The 23832-nt window shown below is 37.2% G+C and overlaps 1 protein-coding gene across 2 annotated transcripts in view; it reads left to right on the top strand.

Annotated features, from left to right (window-relative positions):
- Positions 1–1170: 1170 nt before the first annotated feature.
- Positions 1171–23832, top strand: part of gulp1b (GULP PTB domain containing engulfment adaptor 1b) — a 33127-nt gene continuing 10465 nt past the window's right edge. The window contains exons 1-2 of one of the 2 annotated variants that reach the window (XM_053637896.1): positions 1171–1516; positions 22656–22726. In XM_053637896.1, coding sequence (XP_053493871.1) covers positions 22699–22726 — 28 coding nt within the window. In that variant the 5' untranslated portion in view covers positions 1171–1516; positions 22656–22698. The remainder of the gene's footprint in view (positions 1517–22655; positions 22727–23832) is intronic. The other variant, XM_053637897.1, reaches the window with a different exon arrangement.

The raw sequence follows: 23832 nt of genomic DNA, 5'->3' as shown, positions 1-23832 counted from the left end.
TCCCTTCACTGATTAGCAGAAGCAGCAGCAGAAGCAGCAGCAGAACTCAAGGGTCTGTGCAAGTCATGTTTAACTATTTGCATGCTGATTTCTCAAGTCATTAGGGGTAGGCATAGGGGTATTTTGCATACATTACATTAATTACTTTCATTAAGCTATTTCTTATTTATGATAACATATGTAATGATATGAGACTATTTTAGGAAATTTTGGAAAATTGGAACGCCCATTTGGAAAGTTAAGAAGGTTACCTCATGCTAAAATCCATTGTACTTGGAAAACTCAGAAAAACCTGATCTCTGGCAGGGAAAGTGCAATGGAACGGTCTTTCAACTCGGAATTCCAATCTGGGAACATCCACCTTGCTGAGTTCTCTGACCTAAACACACCTGACGTAACAACAATATGGTGGTACACAGTTACAGTAAACCGATTTCCCTTTGCTTCAATTACTGCTTGATATTTTACTTAATATGTAGCTTTTGTTTTGTGAAAAGGTGTTTTAACAGCTTCGTAAGGTCAGGCACTGATGTTGGTGAGGAGGTCTGGGGTGCATTCGGCGTTCCAGTTCACCCCAAAGGTGTTCAGTGGGGTTGAGTTCAGGGTTCTGCGCAGGATACCCCAGATATTTGTTTCTTCCACTCCAACCTTGGCAAACCATGTCTTCATGGAGCTCGCTTTGTCACAGGGGCATTGTCATGCTGGAACAGGTTTGGGTGAAGGGAAATTGTAAATCTACAGCATGCAAAGACATTCTATACAATTATGTGCTTCCTACTTTGTGGCAACATTTTGGAGAAGAGCCACTTTTGGTCATATAGCATATAAAGAAGATCTACATGAATTGCTTCACACTTACATTGGTCACAGTGTGATCTAACCTCCCTAATACTCTTGTAGCTGAATGAACATAAATCCCTACAGCCACGCTTCAAAATCTAGTGGAAAGCCTTCCCGGAAGAGGGGAGATTATTTTAACAGCAAAAAGGGGAATAAATCTGGAATGGTATGTTCAACAAGCACACTTGGGTGTGATGGTCAGGTGTTCACATGGCCTACTTTTGGCCATATAGTATACGTTTATCAAATCCAGAGACTAGCCATACAAATCTGACCTAGCTTTGGGCATCCAAATGGATTTCAGCATAACATTATCATAATACTTGCTCACAGCATCAATAGTAAACAAAGCAGCACTAGTAAATTAGTGAAATGCTGTATATACTAGTATTTGCTTCCGCTCAGTCAACATACAGACACATCAGCTTGCTTTGATGAGATAAACACATAGCTCATGGATAATGTTGGCTGACTAGACCGTTGCTAACCAAAAACAAATCGCGCGCGTCCCCTTTAAATGGTCGGAGGTTCGCGCGCTGTTTTAATTGGCTGTGTGATGTCATTAAACTTCTTTAAGCAGCTCGAGTAAGCTGACGCGCGCGGAATAACGGGGACCGGCGCACGAACCTGCAGACACCGGAGAGCGGCGGAATAACGGAGAGAAACGGCTTTACCTGTAAGTTGCGCTTTGACATTTTGAAGGCTTTTTAAAATGCGCTGATGTGAGTTTGTTTACCCGTTTCAGTGAGACTCAGTGTCACGCACTCATTCCTTTATATAAATAAAGAAGGGAATAGTTTTCGTTAAAGCATGCAGGTGTTTATTAAAGAGGAGGATTTCTGCTGGGATTTTTTGCACTGATGCATCCTGTTCAAAAAAGTCTCATGAACTTCACATGGCAAAATATTTGCATCCTATATAATCTTCACGCGTTATTTTTTTTTTCACGTTTGATACATCTAGTGGACTTTTCACACGTGACTTTTCACACTTTCCACATGGAGTGCACGTGCTATTTTCACATCTGAGTCCCCCCCCCATCATTTATTTATGTTCACGTATGAGTTTTCCCTCATGATCCATTTTTTTCACATGGTGCATGTATTTTTTTTTCATTTTCACATGATTTTATCGCAGTTCATATTTGTCACATGCAGTGCATCTATTTTTATTGTATTGTTACATGTACATGTATTGTTACATGTAATATTTTAAACACAGCTGATTTATGTTCCAATGTGATTTTTTTAATGCACTTCAGGCTTTCTTCACATACAGTGTATGTATTTCTATTTTTATATGTGATCTTTCTAAAAGAAATTATTTTGACAATTTTTTTCTCACTGTTTATTTTCACATAGGTCATGTGGTTTATTTATTTTTTATTTTTTTGCATATTGTGCACGTGGTGTTCAAGCTTCTAGACATAATATATTGAATTCAAGCTTGTAGACATAATTATTTTCGTGATTTTTTTCATAAGTGACATTACATACAGTTAGACTGCTGTTGTATTTTTTAAAATGTATTTATTGTTTGGTTGTTTTTTCCTATATTGGGAGAATGTATCCATTAGTCTGTTTTTGAAACTTAAATTGGAGCTATCTAAACTGTAAAAGACTTTTATTTAGCAGACGAAGTGCACTTATGTAGAGGGTGGGGAGTCATTTGGAACAGAAGCACTGAGAATCCTGAGAATGAGAATGTGCCTCACTGCACATTTAAGTGTTGCATCAGAAATTTATTTTAACATCAAGTTGTAAAAGTATAAAGGATAATACCATATAGAGCATAATAAGATGCGCTGTGTAGAAGGTGGAGTTGCCACTTCATAGCTGCAGGGTTCGATCCTGAACTTGGTTTTCTGTCTGTGTGGCGTTTCACATGTTGTTCCCGTGTGGATTTTCCCCTGGGTTCGCTGGTTTCCTCCCACCTCCCAAAAACAAGCAAAGTGCATAGACTATGTTTAATTGCCTCTAGGTGTGAATGAGTGTGTGAATATGTGTGTGCATGGTACCCTGTGATGGACCGCCATCCTATCCAGGGTGTATTCCCACCTCCCACCTCATGTTTATAGATGAACAGTTGAAAGAATTAACACAATAGTGCAATTTGTCACCTTATATATATATATATATATATATATATATATATATATAGGTGACGCACATTTAAAGACTATAGCGCTGTATGGTAAGATCAAGTAACTTAAAGAGCAATAAATTATAAATAAAGTAATAATAATAAGCAAAATAAAAATACAAAATTATACACATAAGAGAGCACTATGGTCCATAAAGAGACTCAAACAACTGGGAGAATAAATCGGTTTTTAATTGGATTTTAAAATGTCTACTATAGAGAGATGTCTTTATAAAAAATTGCTATGCTGTTCAATAGTTTTGAGGCTACAGTAGAAAAAGCCTCATTTGAGTTTGTGGAATAGTTAAAATCAGCTAGTTAGAAGAGTTTAAAGCTCTAGAGGTAGAATGAGCACAGCAGACTGGTGCTATATCTCTGACCTGTTGCTATTTACAACAAAATATCAAATATGTGAAGTTGTTGGGCTTCGGAACAGTGTGGAACGGTATTAAAGATTAAAATACAATAAAACATTTGTGCTTTGGGCTCTACAGGCCTCATAATCCCGAACACTGAACTGAAATGAACTTGAGTGAACTGAAACGCTTCTTTCAGCACTTTTTTTTTCTTTGTACAGATGCTTAAAGCTTTGACCCAGATTTTAGAGTCCGACTCCAGCTGTGGTCGAGACACAAATGTGCTGTGGTAGTACTTAAATTTAGCTGTTAAACTGAGAGAGAAGTGTAATTCAATCTCAGTCATTCTCATCCTGACTACATGGCTTCAACTTTGGTTTTGAGTGTCACGATGACTCGGATATAAGCAAGAATCGGCCGTATAATTGCACGAATGTAAAAAAAAAAATCCACTCACGTCTGTCGTTCTCATCATCTGTGAGCTCCAAAAGTGCACTAGGAAATCTAATTAGATGTTTCTTTGTACTATCAGGTGTATGGGGTGTGTGTATGGATAATTTGCATGCAGTTAGAGCTCATATTGTTAAAAAAAAGTTTTGTTATGTGCACCTCAGGAGGAATAGCTGCAGTAGTTAATGGGTGTAAAATAGTCACAGACTCATTTGCATAGGATTCATTACAATGTCACAATTTACAAGAACAGTCTATAAGAGTAACAAGACACTAGTGAAATTACGATCACATTATTCATAAATATAACCTCAAATGACTAAAATCGCTTCTTGTACATTTCATCACTGTTTGAGAGCTGGTGCTATAGCTTTATTAGCCATCCATTCATTTTAAGTCGCACTTGCCGCCATTTGCGATTACTGCGTTAGAAAATCCTCTAGTGAACGTTATAACCCACTGAGATACGGCTTCGTTTTTCATATCAGGGTTTACACTCCGGCTTGAATGTCTTCACTTAAATGTACAATGGTTTAACAATATTTCACCCCAAATTAGTTCTCTTGAAAGACTTGCTTATTAGCACATTTCAAATGATTACCTGCTCCCATGCAGCTAAAAAATACAGTTTACAGACTGAGGTAACTTTTTAACATTTAGATTTTGTTCCAAACAGCCTATAAAAGCACTGTAACATTTTAAGTGTTCAATTAAAATGTCAATTAAAACACCTGTAACATTAGCATAACATTAGCCTCGTTAGTTTTTGCAAATCTCTGTGTGAGACTGGGAGTAAAATCAGATTTTCTACATTGATTGTGCTGTACACGAGATTGAATATCACTTCTAAAAAGTTATTATATGCACTTGGGACTTCGTTACGAGCTCTGTAACACGTCTTGCTATCTGGTGAATTTTTCTGTGAGGAGACATTTATTTATGGAATGTTTAGGCAAGGAGTCAGTATTGTGTAACAGTCAAAGATAAAGCTGTTTCACATTTATGATGGTTTTACAAAATCTTCAAGACAAAGGAGTTTACTCTTTGCGATTTCTCAGTAACAAGACAAGCTGATTTATTTATTTTTTTTTGACTTACCAACTTCATAAGAGAGAAAAAAGGGAGGCTGGTGAGGTAATGACTAGCATCTTCAGCCCAAACTAGCATGAAGTAGCCCAGTAACTCTTGCTATCTAGCTAAAATACAGCATATAGCAGTATAAGAACTCATTTCTGGTCACTTTTGATGTGTGCATTTTTATTACCTGCTCTGTGTATTGTGTGTTATTGTGTTATTGTGTTGGTGTTCAATCAGTGTCTTTTTACCTCTGTCCTCTCAGAAAAGGATTTTGTTAACTGTGTTGTGAACAGTCCACAACATTAAACGTAATTATAAATGGATAAAAAAGTATGATATGTTTATTGTTTAATAATTACAAAAATATAACTGTGTAGTTTAAATGGAATAAAATGGTTCTGGACACTCTGTTATTGGAATATAACTTCATATATCAACTTCAGCATGGTAACAGTAACTTGTTTTGTTCCTTACATATCACCCACACCTCCAGCCTCTCGCTGTGAGGGCATCTTTAAATGTCTTTGACTAGACAGCCCATCAGCACACTGACTGCGTGATCAATAGAGATATCTAAGCGCTCCCTGCAGATACTGATGAAACAAGAGTATGACTCAAACCCTGTCCCTGTTAGCGTTCGGATAACGAGCTCTGACTGCCACACAAATACACGCAGCCTATTAGAGTAGCCGCGGTCCTGTGTGCTACTACTGTGTACATGTCTCATTATTACAGTGCCCTCCATTAATATTGGTACCCTTGGTAAATTTGAGCAAAGAAGGCTGTGAAAAATTGTCTTTATTGTTTAACCTTTTGATCTTTTGTTTAAAAAAATCACAAAAATACTCTGCTCTCATGGATATCAAACAATTGCAAACAAAACAGGTTTATCCAATAAAAATATCTTTGTTAAATATAGGTGTGCAACAATTATTGGCACCCTTTTAGTCAATACTTTGTGCTACGTCCCTTTGCCAAGATAATAGCTCTGAGTCGTCTCCTATAATGCCTGAGAATACTTGGCAAGGGATCTGAGACCATTCCTCCATACAGAATGTCTCCAGATCCTTCACATTTCGAGGTCAAGGGACTGGGATGGCCATGGCAGGACCTTGATTTTGTGGTCAGTAAACCATTTTTGTGTTGATTTTAATGTATGCTTTGGATCGTTGTCCTGCTGGAAGATCCAATCATGGCCCATTTTAAGCTTTCTGGCAGAGACAGTCAGGTTTTCATTTCATATCTGTTGATATTTGATAGAGTTCATGATGCCATGTATCCTAACAAATTCTCCAGGTCCTCTGGCAAAAAAACAGTCCCAAAACATTAAAGACCCACCACCATATTTAACTGTGGGTATGAGGTACTTCTCCATATGGCTACCTCTCTGTGTGCGCCAAAACCACCTCTGGTGTTTATTCCCAAAAAGCTCTATTTTGGTTTCATCTGACCGTAGAAGCCGATCCCAAGTTCCAGTAGTGTCCGGCAAACTGAAGTCCCTTGAGTTTGTTTTTGGATGAGAGTAGAGGCTTTTTATCTTGAAACCCTTCCAAACAACTTGTGGTGATGTAGGTGACTTCGGATTGTAGTTTTGGGAACTTTCTGACCCCAAGACACAACTAACTTCTGCAATTCTCCAGCTGTGATCCTTGGAGATGTTTTGGCCACTCGAACCATCCTCTTCACAGTGCCTTGAGACAATATAGACACACGTCCAATTCCAAGTTGATCACCACAGCAAAACGCCATCACAGCAAACAGGAAAACTCATCTATACTACGGCCTCGTTGTGTTTATCCTCGCGCTCTTGCAAACTAGTCCAACTCAAAACTTTCCAACTTGTAGATTTATCAATTTATAGTATTTTCCATTTTTTCTAGTTGTAGTGCTATAAAGCTTAGTGGTGGTGACGTTGCGACTATGGAATAGTTCATTTATAGCCTAACTTTAGCTTTTTTACTTCTGCTGATTGTATTTAGGCTTCAAAATGCAGGGGCAGTGGTGGCTTGGCGGTTAAGACTCTCGGTTACAGATTGGAAGGTCAGGGGTTCAAGCCCCAGCACTGCCAAGCTGCCGCTGTTGGGCCCTTGAGTGAGGCCCTTAACCCCCTCTGCTCCAGGGGTGCTGTATCATGGCTGACCCCAGCTTCCTAACATGCTGGTGTATGTGAAGAAAAGAGTTTCACTGTGCTTTAATGTATATATGACCAATAAAGACTCATTAAATTCATAAAAGTTGTGTTAATTTAAGAATCATAAAGTTTTGTTGGTTACAGAGCTTATTTTCTGCAATAATCCAAAAGCCAACTAGATTAAGTAAAGGCTTGGCCTTAAAAAGTTGTCAGTCTTGGGCTTGATATTGACTTATATAATAAATAAATGATCTTGACTTACTAATAAATCCCCTTTAAGACTCAGTCTTGACTCGATCTTAGTTAGTCCTGGTCTTGGACTTGTCCTAGACTGAAGCAAGTTTAAACTGTATTTCTTTAAAGACATTTTTTCTTACCCAGCTTTATCAAGGGTGCCAATAATTCTGAGGACTGTATGGATGGACAGGTGAAACATTTGGATAATGAACTATACATAATGTGTTTCATACTTCTGGGGAAAAAACAAACCTCAGAGGAATATATGAGCCTGATCATAGTTGTATTTGATTTGAATAAATATCTGAGTTCATTAGTGTTTTCTTTCCGATTTACACTTCTACTGTAAGATGTACATATTCATGCTTATCTTTATTTCTCTCTTTCAGTAGCTGTGAGTTTGCCTGCCGCATGTCTCCTGAGATGTAATTAAGTAAATAAATGAACAGAAATCTTTGTGATAATTCAGTTTTAGTATATCTGGAAGGCATTTCATTATAAACAGAGAGTTTAATAGTTTTCCATTTTATACGCCATTCAGTTTAGGCTCTGTGGATGAAAATAGATTTTTATTCTTTACTTTTAATAGTCTTAATGATAACAGCAACTGTTGATTCTCTTGTTGATTGGTCTGATGTTGTCCGAAACACAATCGCCCTGTAAAAGACTACATCATCTATCTTTAAGAAAGGACTTAAATGTCGGTATTTTCATCGGAAAATCATTTTTATAACTCTAGAAAGCAAGACATGTTCCTGCTTCCGCATCTGCTTAAAAACCAGGAATGGACTTGCTGGCTGTCAGCAACGTGACTACATTCAGTAAGTTTCGGAATTATTGGCACCCTTCATGAGAATATTGAACAAAATGGTTAAATTTTTCACTTAAAGAACTGACCAAATTCATTACCTTTCCTCTAAAAAAAATCACACTCATAAGAGATTTCTTTGATTATATTTTCTTCCCAAAAGAGATTATTGGCATATCTAAAGGATATTTTAAATAATGCAAGCGCACTGTTGTTGTATTGTTTCCTATGAGCTTGCGCATTTGTAAAATTATGTTATCACCCATCACTACAGGCAAAACTAAAGAGATTTCAGCATTGTGCAAACCTGCAAAAGAAAGACCTTTCTCTTTTTCTCCAGTTAGAGTCATGGCAGTACAGCTTGGGGATGTGATTGCATTTCAGTGCAACACGACTGCAACACTTTGATGAAAGTGAAATGCAGTGCAACTGAGAATTACATTCATGTCTGACATAAAGTGTTTAATTCTTTTTTTTTTTTAACGATTGCTTTTTGCTGTGGCATAGAAACTTCACCATAGAAAATGACAGCATTCTTTACAAAAAAAGAATTTTCATATTTTGCATTTTATATGATCATGAACATGAAAGGCATTCAGACGAGATCTTAGTCAAACACGGTCTGACATTTTTTCCACAATGAGGTTCACAGTCTCTTGGAAAAGTTCAAGACCCCCGCTGCAGAGTTAGACATATGGTGAAGTTCATATGTCTCACACACTTCTCATGAGAGACGCACTGCACTGACTGGTGATCATGATTAATCCAGGATATTTCTGTACTTCTGCCTTTCCGTTCCATTACTAAGGAGGCACGTGCGTGTGATTACACAACACACAGCGAATAATTTGGAATTAGTAAAAATGTCTAGAACTAATCATATTTGTAATCATATTTGTTTTATTATAATCTAATCATGAGTAGTGAATTAGATAATTTTGCTTCTGTTCAGGATATTTTCACTTTTAAGGTATTATCGTTTGCAGTACAGACAGATTTAATCTGTTGAATTTAGACCATCTTTTAATTAATTTAAATTATTAGCTCAGCGAAGCAGAGCTAATAATAGAGTAGTATTTTTTACACATATTTAATTTCCACATAAGCTGCTTTTGCGATTAATGATAAACGACTTAATTCACACATCGATTTAGATTAGTAGAGTAATTAGAGTGTTCTTTTGTAATTTGTGACACAGCCTCTGTTCCCTCAGGAGGCTCAGGCGAAGAGCTCAAAGACAGCGAGATAGATACAGGTTTTTTTTCTGCAGGGCCGCATTTAATTAGGTCTATCAAAAACCATTCAGATGTGCACTGAATATTCTGTATATCAAGTCAGAGAGAGAGAGAGAAGAGCGATCTCATCATGCCTTATTGTACTGTCTGTTTAATTTTCTCCTTGCTGCCGATTCCCCTGGTTCAGTCTGACCCAAGTCTCCTCTTAAGCAATCAGGCCAGTTGTATTTCTCAGAAGTCTTTTAGCTGTGCTTTGAAATGAGCATTGATTTTACACAATCACTGACTAACAATAGACATGAGGGTTCAGAAAATCTGTCCTGTGTGTTCCTGAAGTTTCAAATGGCTGAAATATTTGGCTGCACCATATAATGGGTGCGCCATTTTATTTCCGAGCCGCTGCTATATAAAATGAGCCAACACCTTCGGACCAATCAGGATGCAGAATTCAACAGCGCTGTGGCATAAAGCAAAGTTTATAATTTAATAAATGTTCACATTTATTGTTTCTGTCATGATTGATCATTGCTTTCGCTTGTGAGAACGTAAGTATTTGCACCCATCCATAATGGAAAATATGTTCAAATTTCATCATTTCAGGATGAAATGATCCAGTATCATCAAATGAACCAGTATCATCCCCAGTACCGAGAATCAGGACATACCCTGTAGTCCTGTTTGTTAAATATGTACTGTTAGCACAGTGGTAGCTCAGTGGTTATGTTCGACACCTTCCAAATCAGGTCTATTTTTGACCATAATCATAATCATAATGCTCAGGCCATCCTTTGAAGCCACATTAACACAGTGAGAATGCTCTGCTCATCATTCATATGCTGAGATAAATACATTTGCATGCTCTCCACACCAGCAGCACCTCTCTGAGAGACAAAAAGGTTGTACCTTACATGAAAAAGAGACGGATCAGAAGATTGATGTTTGGACCAGTCTCTAGAATCCCAAGGACATCCTTTTGGACAGTATGTGTTGGTTAGATGAATACTGGGAGAGGGAGAACGCCGTTAAGATAAGCATCTAAAGTAGTTGGCTTAAGTATAGTCGGACAGGATTAGGTTTCCGGACGCTTGTCTGTTAAGTGTTGTTGCTGGAAGCTGTCTGTATTAATTAGTCACATACGGTAAGGTAAGCAATCATATGTGGGAGCATGTTCATGATGTGTGCACAGTTGTCACTAATAAATGTCGCTCATTTGTTTTAGGGCTTTTGGCTTCTTGTACTTGATCATTAGTAGGTCACATGACCATAATATGTATGTACGATGTAGATGTGCAAGGAACTTAACAAAATCCCAGAAGCATCACGTCTTCTCTGACACGTCCTTTTAAACGTCATCTATATTTTACTGTTCTGCATTTTAGACCCACCTTGGTTTCCATTTGGTTTCATTAGGGTAAGATTTTGGTTTAGTTTTGGAATGACTTTGTACTGAAGAAGACGTGAAAAACCTCTTTTCCCATGGGAAATAACGCAATCTTTTCCAACATCTCAATTCAGACAGGATATTTTCTGGAGTTGTACCTACTGCTCAATTTCTAGAAGGTGAAATACGGTATAATCTTTCCAGTTTCATATACACACAGTCTGTAAAAATGACCCAAATGGCAGATTCAGATGGGACTAAAATTTGAGAGGTACTCCTGGAACAATGACATTACCCACCTCCACATGGAAACTAATCCAATCCGAATTTAGCTTGTAGGGCTTCTTAGCCCTAAAACCCCACTAAAACACATTTTGCCATACTTCAGAAATCAGAGTGCTCTCAAGCTGGTGTAAGAGATACAACCAGTTCATAAACCCTGCAGAATGCTACTCCTGAAGCTGAGTGCAGCGTGGGATGAAAGTGAGAAAGCATTCTGTCCCTGCAGGACCTGCACTTGAGATGTGTTAAGTGAGAATGGGAGTGCCTGGCTGGCCACGCTCCAAATCAAATAATACCCCCTCCCAGGAAGGGCGTCCATTCCGTGCTCGCTCACACCACAGTTCCCATTTTGGTATGCTTGTGCTCGATTTCCCCTCTCACGGGGGGGGGAAACAGGAAGCGGGAATAGACAATGATGAAATGCGTCTAAGATTAGCAAAGGCAGATCTTTTTTCAGCATCTTGAGTCACGCTTAAAGAAGGCTGCAACACTCAAATTGTCTTTTTGTCTAATTGTTTTAGCTAGTTCTCAAAGCTTTTACCTAGTCTCGCCCTTTCTCGGCACTCGAGTATGGTTAAAAGCTGTAATTGTGCAGTGATTGCTTTTCAGTGCAGTACCACTGCAGCAGTGTCACTGCAATCGGAAATGGCAGCATTTAATTCTTTTAAAAAGGTTATGGTTTTTCACTGAAGTGATAAAGCGATGAGCTCCAAAACAAAGCAACAACTGAAAAATGTATGTAGATAGAGCTAGCTAGTTCATTAGCATCAGGGTTATATGCATTATTTAGCTAGTTAATGGTAGCAAACAGACTAGTCTCACATTATGTATGTTCGTTTTATGTTACGCAACAGTAGTTTGGTTAAAAAAAAAACTAGTGGCAAGCTATAAAACAATGACTTAAATAATAATAAATAAAACTGTCCTTAGCGTTTATTTTTGTTAGTGTGTGAGCAAACTAGCTTTAAATTGATGTTGACCGAGTTGATATCCATATCCGTACATCGAATGTATTGTTCTGGTAGGTACCGCCACAGACCAATTTTGATAGAAGAAATTCCTTTCTATTTTGCTTTGAACAATTTAATAATACCGAAATTACTAAATTTTAAATAAACAAAGCAAAAGAAGTTAGAAAATGTATATAGCAATAACAAATATACAGTTATTACAGGATAGTGGGTGACCTGATGGTAGATTCTAAGGTTTGTGGAAATACCTGCGTTTAAGGCTTAAGACAAATAGAAGAACCACAAATGTACAGCATTAAATGAACTCTTGTAATCGTATGGTTAGGGTATGTTAATGACATGAAATTGCTGGCAGTAGCCTCATCGTTAGTAATTGTTGTTAATTTGTGTGTTGATATGATGTCAAAAAGTTCCTTAATGTGTGTACCCATCAGGCATTGCTGTGTTGGTCTCATTGCGCCTATTTGGGAATGAAAACCGCACCTGGAACATGACCTTAATAATTTCATTATCGCTGGCAGCTTCTGGGAGGAAGAGTGTAATGTGGATATAGGAATAATTTGCTGAAACAGCAGTATAACGACAAACAACTGTGGAGCGCATTAAATTAGCCATTTCAAGGTTAATGTTGGCCTGAGCATCTATTTGTAGCTGCTGTATGTGTGTGCTTATACTTAATGGTTGGCACGTGCTAGACTGGCAGTTAATCTGAGTTTGTTTAAATGATTGATATGAATGTGTTTTTATAGATGAATGTTTATCTTTAGGTGGCCATGAAAGAAAAAGGAATGTCTCTAATTTTTGGTCATTAGGACTGTTATCTGTTTTTTGTAGCAAGAGAGAGAGAGAGAGACAGACAGTGAGAGAAAAAAGAGAGAAAGAGAGCGACAAAGGGAGAGAGACCGACACTCAGAGACCGAGAGAGAGAGAGAGAGAGAGAAGAGCGATATCATCATGCCTTGTTGTGCTGTTTGATGTGCCGGGTTTTTTATGTCCTTCCTGAGAAATAACTACCAGTTAACTACAGAGAGAGAGAGAGAGAGAGAGAGAGAGAGAGAGAGAGACTGTCAGATAGACAGAGGCAGAGAATGACAGAGAAAGACATCAAAAGAGAGACAGTGAGAATGAGAGACAAAGAAAGATACAGAGAAAAAAGACAGAAAGAGAGAGGGAGACCGACAGAAAAAGACAAAAAAGTGAGTGACAGTGGCAGACAAAAGAGAGAGAGAAAGAGATAAAGCTGTCACCATATTAAGTGCATTTAACATGTTCTTTTAAAAGACAAACAAACATTAGCTGTAATTCCTAACACAGTAATTACCTCATGTGTGTACTTTGTTTGTGCATGCGTGCATGTCTGTGTGTGTATGTGTGTTCATTTTCTGAATATTTTGCCTAGACATACCATATATATTTTCACATAAAAGAGGAAGGGAAGAGGGTTTTCTGTCATGTAAATGGTGAAAACAATGATAGAGTGGCAAACAAACATGGCAGTACAGAAGCAGATGAACATCTGAGATATATAACCGACTTGGCCGTGCATCCATCATACAATGAGCCATTATGGGTTATAAATGGCCACTTGTACTTTCTGGAGGCTGGTGAAATATAGTGCCTGATGTGCATTTTTCACCTTTTTGTGTCATGATGCTAATCGGAGCTATCGTTCATGTGGAAAGGGAGATAAAATCAGCTAATGACAATGTAAACAAATATACATTAGACTATTTGGAAATGGTGCCTTGTAACTAGACATCAGCAATCGATCACATTAGCTTGTACAAGCATTAGATGACCAATATGTGGTGCAGTGATGCAGCAGAAAAGCGTTTATTCTATGGCTGCAACTAACGATTATTTTCATAATCGATTAGTTGGCCAATTATTTTTCGATTAATCGGATGGGGCGGGGCAAGCTTTCAGTACCTTTTTTTTTTTGCTTGTTTATTTAAAATAAAATCCACAAACTGAGTGTTACAAATACTGTTTGTCCAAAGCAGAAAAGAACCCAATACACGCACACACACACACGCACACACACACACACACCAGAATATATATTATTAATTTAGGACTGTAGTTTAATTCGATGCTTTTTGTGCATCCATAAAAAATAATGCATAAATACTTATATACAATATAAACTAAAATTAATGAATTAAATCATTTTTATATAGAAATATATATATATATATATATATATATATATATATACACACACACATAGAGGACTTTATTCCTCAGTCACATGATGATTTCTCCTCCGTCTGATGGTGACTGAGGTCATGTTGGGAATAAAAGTTAACGATGTAAACTGAAGAAAGTCATTGTCGGTGACTCTGGGGTGTCTGCTAATGCTAGCATGTGTATGATGTCATGCACTGTCATGGCTTATAGTCCCGGTTAGTAAAAAAAATGCTAGTGATATATTTGAGATGATATTACCTTTCTAAAATCCACACACTAGATGGTAGAGTACTCCATGCATAGTGTAAGTGTACAGTACAGGCACAATTTTAGTATTTACTCTCCGAAGCGTGTTTTCGGAACAGAAGTAACGTAATGAGTAAATGCACCCCAGACCAACTAATCGATAATGAGATTCGTTGACAACGATTTTCATAATTGATTATTATCGATTTTATCGATTAGTTCTTGCAGCTCTAGTTTATTCTATCATTGGGAGATCGTGAGTTTGAGTCCCAACAATGTCACATCCATCCATGGCTAGGAAGCAAAATTTGTCGTGTTTTCTTAGGTGGGAGAAGTGACATATGCTCTTTCCCCTGTCAATCAATGTGACGTTAAACACTTGTGGCTGTATGATGTAAATGTCTATCGATTGATCGTTTTGACGATTAATCGGCACAAAAATCCACATCGATAGTTTTTCCCAGTTGCCTCCATTGCGGGAGTGTAGAGGCGAAATAAAAACTATCACTGACAAATAAATTTTGTTGTGTTATTTGAAGTGTTTTTGATCAATTTTGTGTGTATATCTTTTATTTACTTTAATATTTATTAATAGTTAATATATATATATTAATATTTATATATTTAAAAAAGTAAAGAATGTTTTCATGGTACAGTCAGTACAGTTTATTTTTGTAATAAAGTTCAGCAAAATTTTACTTTGAGGGTTATGTTTTGATTCAGTATCAGATTTAAAAACTATTGGTTGATTAATGGGTTATCGGCAGGTACAGCCCAACTTGGTTATCAGTTTCGGTAAAATCCACTATCGGTCGACCTCTAGTATGATCGCTCATGTATGCAGAAGAGGGTGGATATCACTTTTTTTGTCACTTGTTTAACTATTGTTTTGGTATAATATAGTTAAACATGTAACTGTATTATTATTATAGTAGGGAGACACACATCCCTACTAGTATATCATCAGCGTATAGGTAATTTGGTTGCACCGTAACCCAGGTCTTTTTTCTTCTTGTTTTTGTCCAGTTGCTATTTTGGTGTCCAAGAAAGAAACCATCAGCAGTGATGTGGGTGGACTGATGCAACTTTTGAAACCTGCCAGATTTTCACACCCAGATTGCTCCAGTTGTGTTGAAACTGGTGATAAACCTATTGACTGATAAACTAAGGCAGTGATTAGTTAAAAGAAATGATGAAAAGTTCATTTTTAGAGAAATCACGTCTAACACCCACAAATGTGCAGGACAGAAAAATGTGTTTGCTTTAACCTCTGTGTTGCATATAAAGGTGTTAAGGTGAAATATTAAATTGAAATGAATTGTATGTCATTATGAAAATGTCACAGCACTGAGTACACACCTCTTAGTGTTTAAACAGAATGTGTGGAGCTGGTTTGTTCCACAATTGCATCATGATCATGTGGGAGAATTTCGGAGTGCTGGAAGACTGGCAAAGAATGGCACTTTGTTTACGTATTTAAAATACAGTACAGTTATATGCTATGCTGCTATGCTGTGTTGAATTCTCGATTCTGATTGGTCAGAAGGTGTTCATTTATTTTCTATAACAGCAGCTCTGACAGTAGTTCAGCCGCAAATCACAGGTTTATATGAATGTGCTCGTTCTAATATGTTATCGTTTCTATAGTAACAGGGGACTTGTATGGCAGATGCTCCACATAAACAGGTTTAAACAACATATGGTTATGATTTCTGTATAGAAGGAGTCTCCAGTGTCAGCGCTTTGTAACAGCCATAGGTAAAGCAAGATCTAGCTTGTTTCACAGACAGTAAACATAATTATAAACGGATAAAATGTACATTCTTTAATTAATAAAAATTGTAATTGTTGCTAAATTTCTGTGGTACAAAAAGAATCAAACGCTTTTTGCTATAGTAACAGTAACGTCATCTGTATGAGACAAAAAGTCAAATAAATTTCAGGGTATTGTTCATGTCTCTCGTCAGAAACACAAAATAAAATCGGCATAGCGCTAGGAATGTTAAAAGCCTACCAAATAATATGTGAAAAATGTAATGATGGTCTCTGCTGGGTTTGAATAAGCACATTAAAGCACATTAAAAATGAGATGGATGGCTGCAATTTCCTTCTTATTAAATTCCCGAAACGACCCATTTAGCATTAAGGACGGACAAGAGAGGTGAGGCTGAAGTGCGTATTCAAATTTTTTACAACATGTCCATGAAATATGCAGTATGTTTGTGGATTCAGTATTGTACTTCATAGTGCACTACAAAGAAGGTGCCTTAGTCGAGGATATGAAAATTTTACATTCAAGCTAAAATTTGTGTTATTTGCTTGATCACACAGGATGTTTATGTAGTCAGATGCCTCACTTCAGGGTTTAGTATGAAGGTTATTCAGAATTTTAAACCCGTAGTGTTTTTCAGTCCCTCCAGGATTTCGCAATTTTGCGATCGCAGAAATGAATGCAAAATCAAGCAAACTCCGCAATATTCAGAGGAGCTTGGAATTTTTCAAAATGACAGCAGATTTGGGCCGAGACACGTCACATGACATCATCACAACGCACATTGAGCCAAAGTGCTCTTCGATTCACGTGTGTCGAGCATGAGTACAGCTAAAAATTCTCATTTACTAACAAACATCACTGTGAAAGACCGCGCAAAACAATTTTGTGCCGTTCAAGTAGTTTTCCACAAAAAAAGCACAAAAAACCTCAAAATAAAAAAGCAAAATCAACAGCCACATAGAAATTTTAATCATCTGTGAATTGCTGTGGTATAAGAGGAATAAAACACTCCAGCGTGTGCTGCTATAAGAAATAATCAGCAGTAACTTCATTGCACCACTCTGTAACTGATTTATTTACCTAGAACAGCACGTCCCATCTGGTTTTATTACTTAACCGAGCGGCTCTGAAGACATTGAAAGGGTCTGTTCTGTCTTTCTTCCTGTTTCGTTTGTTTGTAGAATTTGAAAATAATCGATTACAGATGCTCTTATTTTATATTCTTCAACAGATATGTGAGTGTGGAATAAAAGTCTTTTTTATGTTAATCCAATTTAGAATGAGATCAGATTCTAGCTGCTGTACAGAGACTGTAACACGCCTTGAAAAAAGACTTGAGCTTGATCAAACTCTTTGTTTGTTTCTTGATCTTGCATAAAAAGATTAGAAAGACAGGTGCAATTGAGCTGTACAGTGGTTATTACATGCTTTGTTTCTCTCTGAAGGTCTTATTTGTCTCAGGAAGCTCTAACGTTTCCTTTATCCAACAAGCAAGGCTTTTAAAGCTGGCTGTCCCTGATACAGGCAGGTTAACAAATAACGTTGTCTGTGCTTTTCATTCTTTCATATTCATATTCCTTTATAGGTGAAAAGCCAAATGGTGTACATTTGTTCGGATTGTCATTGAGCAGCTGGCAAAAGTCCCACCTTTACTTGGATAAAAAAAAGGCACTACACACACTCAGAAATTAATGGCCGACAGTAAAATATGGGCATATTTAAGTGGCTCGGGCGGGCGCAGCATTCCACGAGGGCAGAGGCCTTATCACGCAGAAACAGGCGCGGAGATTAGAGGGAAATTATTCAAATGGATTTAAGCTCTAAATGGGGCCCTCGGAGTCAGCACTTAAGATTTATGAACCTGCTCCATTATTCGTGAGAGCTTTGTCTTGGAGAAGAAAAACGCACGAGAATGCCACACAGTGGCTCGCAGGCCACTCAGGCGCAGGTTAGCTGATGCACCTGACTTTATAAAAATGGCTTCATTCTTTACTGAATCATACAAACTGTGAATGAATCAATTCATTACATCTTTATGAGCGATTCATTGCTGTTTACGCACTTAAACAGCACTGATAAATGTGTGGGAATGCACTTCAGTGTATGTAAGATATTATTATACAGGAACCACGTGGTACGGTCCGTGTTTACTTGATCTAAAAAAACAACAACAATCAGCTGAACAGTAAATGTGCACTTACTATTGCCATATTGTTCTTTGAAATATAACAATAAAAATGCACTAAATATTTATTTTGTCTTGTGTGAAAAAAAATCTCTTCAGAGACAGTTCCCAACAGAAATCATAGCATTAGTGTGATAAATAAATAAAGTAACAAATAAATAAATAGCTATGTGAATAAATGAGTAAATAGTTACATTTCAAGAATAAATAATTTAATAAATTAATTAATAGCTATATTAAAAAATTGTAATAATAAATAAATAACTTAATAAATATTTTTTATAAGTGAATAAATAACTACATAAATAAATAGCTACATAAATACTTCTATAAATAGCCAGATAAATGAATAACTAACTAAATAAATAGATAAATTTTAAAATGTATAAATACCCAAATAGTGAGATAAATCAATAACTAATTAAATTTATGAATAAGTTGATAAATAATTGCATAATTAAATATCTAAATAAGCAAACAAACTAACAGTCAAATATTTACCATAGCTTGGTAAATATCTCAATGAATAAATAAATAAATAAAGCTAAATGTTGGCAATATTAGAAAATATTTTTTCCCTACACATCGCAGTGGATCACAATATTTCGGTTTGCTTAAAAAATTAGCAGCAATGCAATAGTGAAAAAAAAAAATATGGAAAATGAAACTATAAATGGATGAAAAAAATACAACTTGCCATTCTCTATTACATAAAAAAAAATTGTTAGCAAACTGCTGTGGAATAAGCTGAATAAAACTCTGAGACGTGCCGTTATAGGAAAATAATTAAATTCATTAACAAATGAACAAACTAACAAATTCATCACACCACCCTGTCATTTGTTATTTTCCTATAACAGCACATCCCCACATGTCAGAGTCTCAGTATGTTATTTTGGTCCATACTATGCAGTCTTAGTCAGTGAGAATAATCCTATATTGTGTAGGTTGTATTTATAACTTTTTACTGGACCGAATATAACGTAAATATCAACTTTGGCTCTGCGTTTTCCTCTACTTCAGGACCGAGCTGTATTTTCTGGATTAAATCAAAGACGTATTCATCCCTCGGTCCTGCTGCATGCTTGCCGTTGTCCTAATTGGTTTTCTTAACTGCCCATATAATGAGATTACATGCACCGTGAAGCACGTCATCATCGTACCTCTTTCCTCAGTGTCTGCAGTGTTGAAGATCTAATAGCTGGCAGGAAGTACTACTGAGTTGAGATAAGATGGTGTGTGCGTGCGTGTGTGTGTGCGTGTGTGTGTGTGTGTGTGTGTGTGTGTGTGTGTGTGTGTGTGTGTGTGTGTGCTCACAGTATAATCCATAGATTGCCAACAACTCTACAGCTGTGTGCAAAATGGTTTTGAATGAAAATGAAATGAAATGCAGGTCTCAAAATCCCAACTAAATGAATAGTTAAAAAAAAAGATGTACTGCTACGAATCTCTTGTTCTCGAGACCTGATTTTAAACGGCAGGAGCTAACCAGCTCAGTACGAATATTAGATGATTTAAAAGCTATGCAGATGATAAGAACAAGGCTGTACGCACTTATAAATGTAGAAATACTTGCATCATATATGTGTATATATTGATTTATATAGCGTTCAGAAAATGGAGGCAAATGTTTGAACTGATATATAATTTTTTTATTATTATTATTAATATCTTGTATACTATCTCACCATTTATGTTTATTTGCAAAGTGAAAGAAACAGGACTATGTGGGTTCAGGACATTGTCACCAGGATGGTTTTATGGTTTAATCCTTGAATTGTTTTATGGCTGAAATTAAGCACTGGTGTTTCCCGCACCACTACATATAAAGTGGTTTGCAGCTGTGTGTGTGTGTGTGTGTGTGTATGTGGTCACAATACGTCGTGAATGACAGACTAGGTCTCCTCTAGAAGTTCTCGGCAACCTTTCCCTCAACTTATTTCCCCCCAGCAAGACCCTGCGGCTGTCACTTTTTTAATAAGCTTAATCCATCAGCGTTGCAGGCGAAACCTCCCGGCTGTTTTCTGCAGCTCCGGATTGAGAACTTGCGGAGGGATATTGCATAAGTCATTTCACTTGTCATGCAGGTAGCTGGAGAACATTAACACTCGAGGGGGAGATGGTGTAAGACATTTATTAGCCATGCAGTTTAACCCCTTAATCACCCAAGAACTTTAAGTGGAATAATTCATACATATATAGTATAAATTGAGGTTGAGGTTGAATTAAAGTGGCATTAAAAAGAATAATGGTCATAATAGAACATTTTTACTACTTAGTTACTTGCATTAAATTGAAAATTGAATATTAGGGCTGAACAGTTCATTTTGTTATAACTGTGATCATAAGCTTTAGCTCTCTTAATTAAATGTAGAAGACTGCTGTATTTGTGAGGTTAACCCTGTAAGGAATAAACCCATTAGAGGTGTGCTGTTATCTGAAAATAATCAGCGATGGCATGGCTTGATGTTACCACCATTTTTAATTTGCTTTTATTTTATTATTCATTTGTTTTATATAAGATTTCAAATATCCGCACAATTCTTCTGACGTAGGTCAGCCATAACATTAAAACCACCTGCCTAATATTGTGTAGGTCCCCCTTGTGACCCATGAAGGCATGGACTCTACAAGACCTCTGAAGGTGTGCTGTGGTATCTGGGCCTCCATGGATCGGACTTGTTTGTCCAGCACATCCCACCATCGGATTGAGATCAATTTTTGCAGTGTGTCAGGAAGCATTATCCTGCTGGAAGAGGCCGCTGCCATTAGGGAATAACGTTGCTATGAAGGAGTGTACTTGGTCTACAACAATGTTTAGGTAGGTGGTACGTGTCAAAGGAACCTAGCTTTCCCAACAGAACATTGCCCAGAGCGTAACACTGCCCTCACCAGCTTGACCACTGCATACCAGGAATACCTCACAAGACCTGGTATTTTGGCGATGCTCAGACCCAGTCGTCTAGCCATCACAATTTACCCTATTTGCTCAGATCCTTACGCTTGCCCATTTTTCCTTCTTCAAACACACCAACTTTGAGAACTGACTGTTCACTTGCTGCCTAATATATCCCACCCCTTGACAGGTAATGAGAGGATCAATGTTATTCACATCACCTGTGGATTTAGTGTTATGGCTGATCAGTGTATAAACTTTAATGTAATTTATGTTAAAAAAAAAAAAAAAAAAACTATAAAAGATTAACTGATTTAAGATTTTAAATGAAAAATTATTGCAATAAAATATTTCCAAATTGCCTGAATATTGATATTTATATGCTTTATTTATGAAGCAGTTGGTGCTTTAGATTAAAGGGAAATATTAACGTTCAGTTAGAAGGGTTAGAAATTCAGAGTGCATCAGTTATCTGGTCAGAACACGCTGTCCAGAGGCAAACACGTGTGTTCAACCATATTTCACATTTCACACTCCCAGCACAGTTTCAGCTCCTGCTGAGTACGTGAACATGTGATTTGTTTTTTTTTCTGTAATGACATATGATTTAAATGAGATAGACCTCTACTTCATTTTCACTGCTCTACTTTCCACGTCAGCATTAAATGACTTTGTCAGGAGTGGGATTTATTTATTTTTTTAGACCTCTGAGGTGTCTCCTGGACTCAGAATGCAATTAAATGTCAATTGCATTTCATTTTCTCTGCTATATTTAAAAATATATATAAACCCCCCTGACAGAGCGGGCACTTCTCTTTGATAATTCTGGCTTGTGTAATGTCTTCAGTGAGACACTTTAGTGAAAGGACATTTTAATGGTGTGAGAGCAAAAGGTGACGTGGGTCTTGTTAATAAGTGTTATTCCCCAGTGCCAGACACATCGATTCCCTCTGAATAATTTAGACTTCTGATGTTTTTTTTATTGCCTGTCACTCTATTTGAACTCGCCGTCTTTCAGTACTTTGTACTTCGTTGATGGACTTTTAATGGTATCAAAGACAGACTTTTAGTTTAAAATCAATTCAATTTACATACTGGAGAGGCTTTAGATCAGAAATTTTGTACTTTATATACTTTAAATCGCTCATCCGGCTGTGTTTTTGAGAAACGCAACCCGCTAGCATCATATGCATCTCATTTCTAGACAATACTCCATCTTTACTCCATGTAATGCAATACAGCTATCTGACAGCAGCCTTAAAACCGAATCGTTAGTAAAGTCAGGAAGCAGGGACTGAGCTGTGGCTCTTTGAACACTGAGATCATAGCGTGGGAGGTCTGGTTCACTGTCTTTGACTTTGAAATGTCATTGGGATTTTTTTTTTCAGACAAATTGGACATTTATGTAATCAGGATGTACTATTGCTAACGCTGTCACTTTCTCTGTTTCTCAGGTGGTTTCTGTCCAGACGAGTGGAGCTTCTGTCTCTCATCACGATGAACATTGGCTTCAGCAGGAGAAAAGGTATGAGACGTGACAGCGCTGCTCTGTCAGCTGTCGATAGCTTACAGTTTGACTGATAACGCCGAGCTGTTGTTAATCCCTCAGTTTTACTGCTTTGGCAGCAGTTAACTTGCGGTGACAGAGTTGCAGTGTTGCTATTAAAAGAAGGAACTGATGAGCAGGCTAACCACACAGATCACACAGAAATAACCCCAGTCAGAGTTTATTATTTAATTTATTTAAAGGGATACTGGCCAGAATGGAAAAAAAAATCCAACACCATTGTTGTAAAACCCCATCCTACAGAAACGAGAGTTCGCAGTATTGGCCGAAATCTAATACTGATCCAGTGCTCACATGCTTGCAGTCACTCTGCAGACTTCTTTTCTTTTCCTAAGTTGTGTGAAAGGAGTTGACTCTGGGCTCAAGATGTTTTGGTCTCGCTAAATATTGTCTTGGTCTCGACTGAGAGTTTGTATGAATAATGGTGGTATTGTCTTTTCTTTTTGCACTTACAAAGTTTTACAAGAAGTAATTCCTTCTTCTCGAAAACAGACTAATCATTGGTTCACTCTATGAATGAAGACAACTAGTTGAAGTAAAGGCTTAGTCTTGGAAAGGATTTGATTGTTTTCGGTCTCGAGTTTTCAGTCTTGCTTTCATTTATTCCCAATCCTGACTTGGCCTCAACACACTTAAGAATTAGTCTTGCCTTGATCTCGGCTGGTCCTGGTCTTGGACTTGACTATACTGCTAGTTTGACACACCAGAGGCATGATGGCAACGTATATGACGTCAAATCTTATCTGATGCCCATAAGCAAATGAGAAACTCTTCAGTAATTAAAATGTACTGCACATTTCTCTCACATAGCATTATGTTAATATTCTGAATTAACACAAGTAAATAAACACAAACAAAAAATAAACAAATTACACGTCACTAACTCCAATGCAATATTACTGATATCTGTCATGGCATGACATTACCAATTCTTCATGTTGATGCACAAATGACTGTAAAGTCATGGTATTCCTTAGATATTTTATTTCTTCCTGAACCATTTTTTTCCCAACTCTACATGTCTGTATGATCCTTGAATCCTTGTCTAATTCACTGTGAGAGTG

Source organism: Ictalurus furcatus, chromosome 12 (genome assembly GCF_023375685.1).
Source record: "Ictalurus furcatus strain D&B chromosome 12, Billie_1.0, whole genome shotgun sequence".
Taxonomy (NCBI): Eukaryota; Metazoa; Chordata; class Actinopteri; order Siluriformes; family Ictaluridae; genus Ictalurus; species Ictalurus furcatus.
Note: the sequence above shows the minus strand (reverse complement) of the source record. Positions and strands in the feature narration are given on the sequence as shown.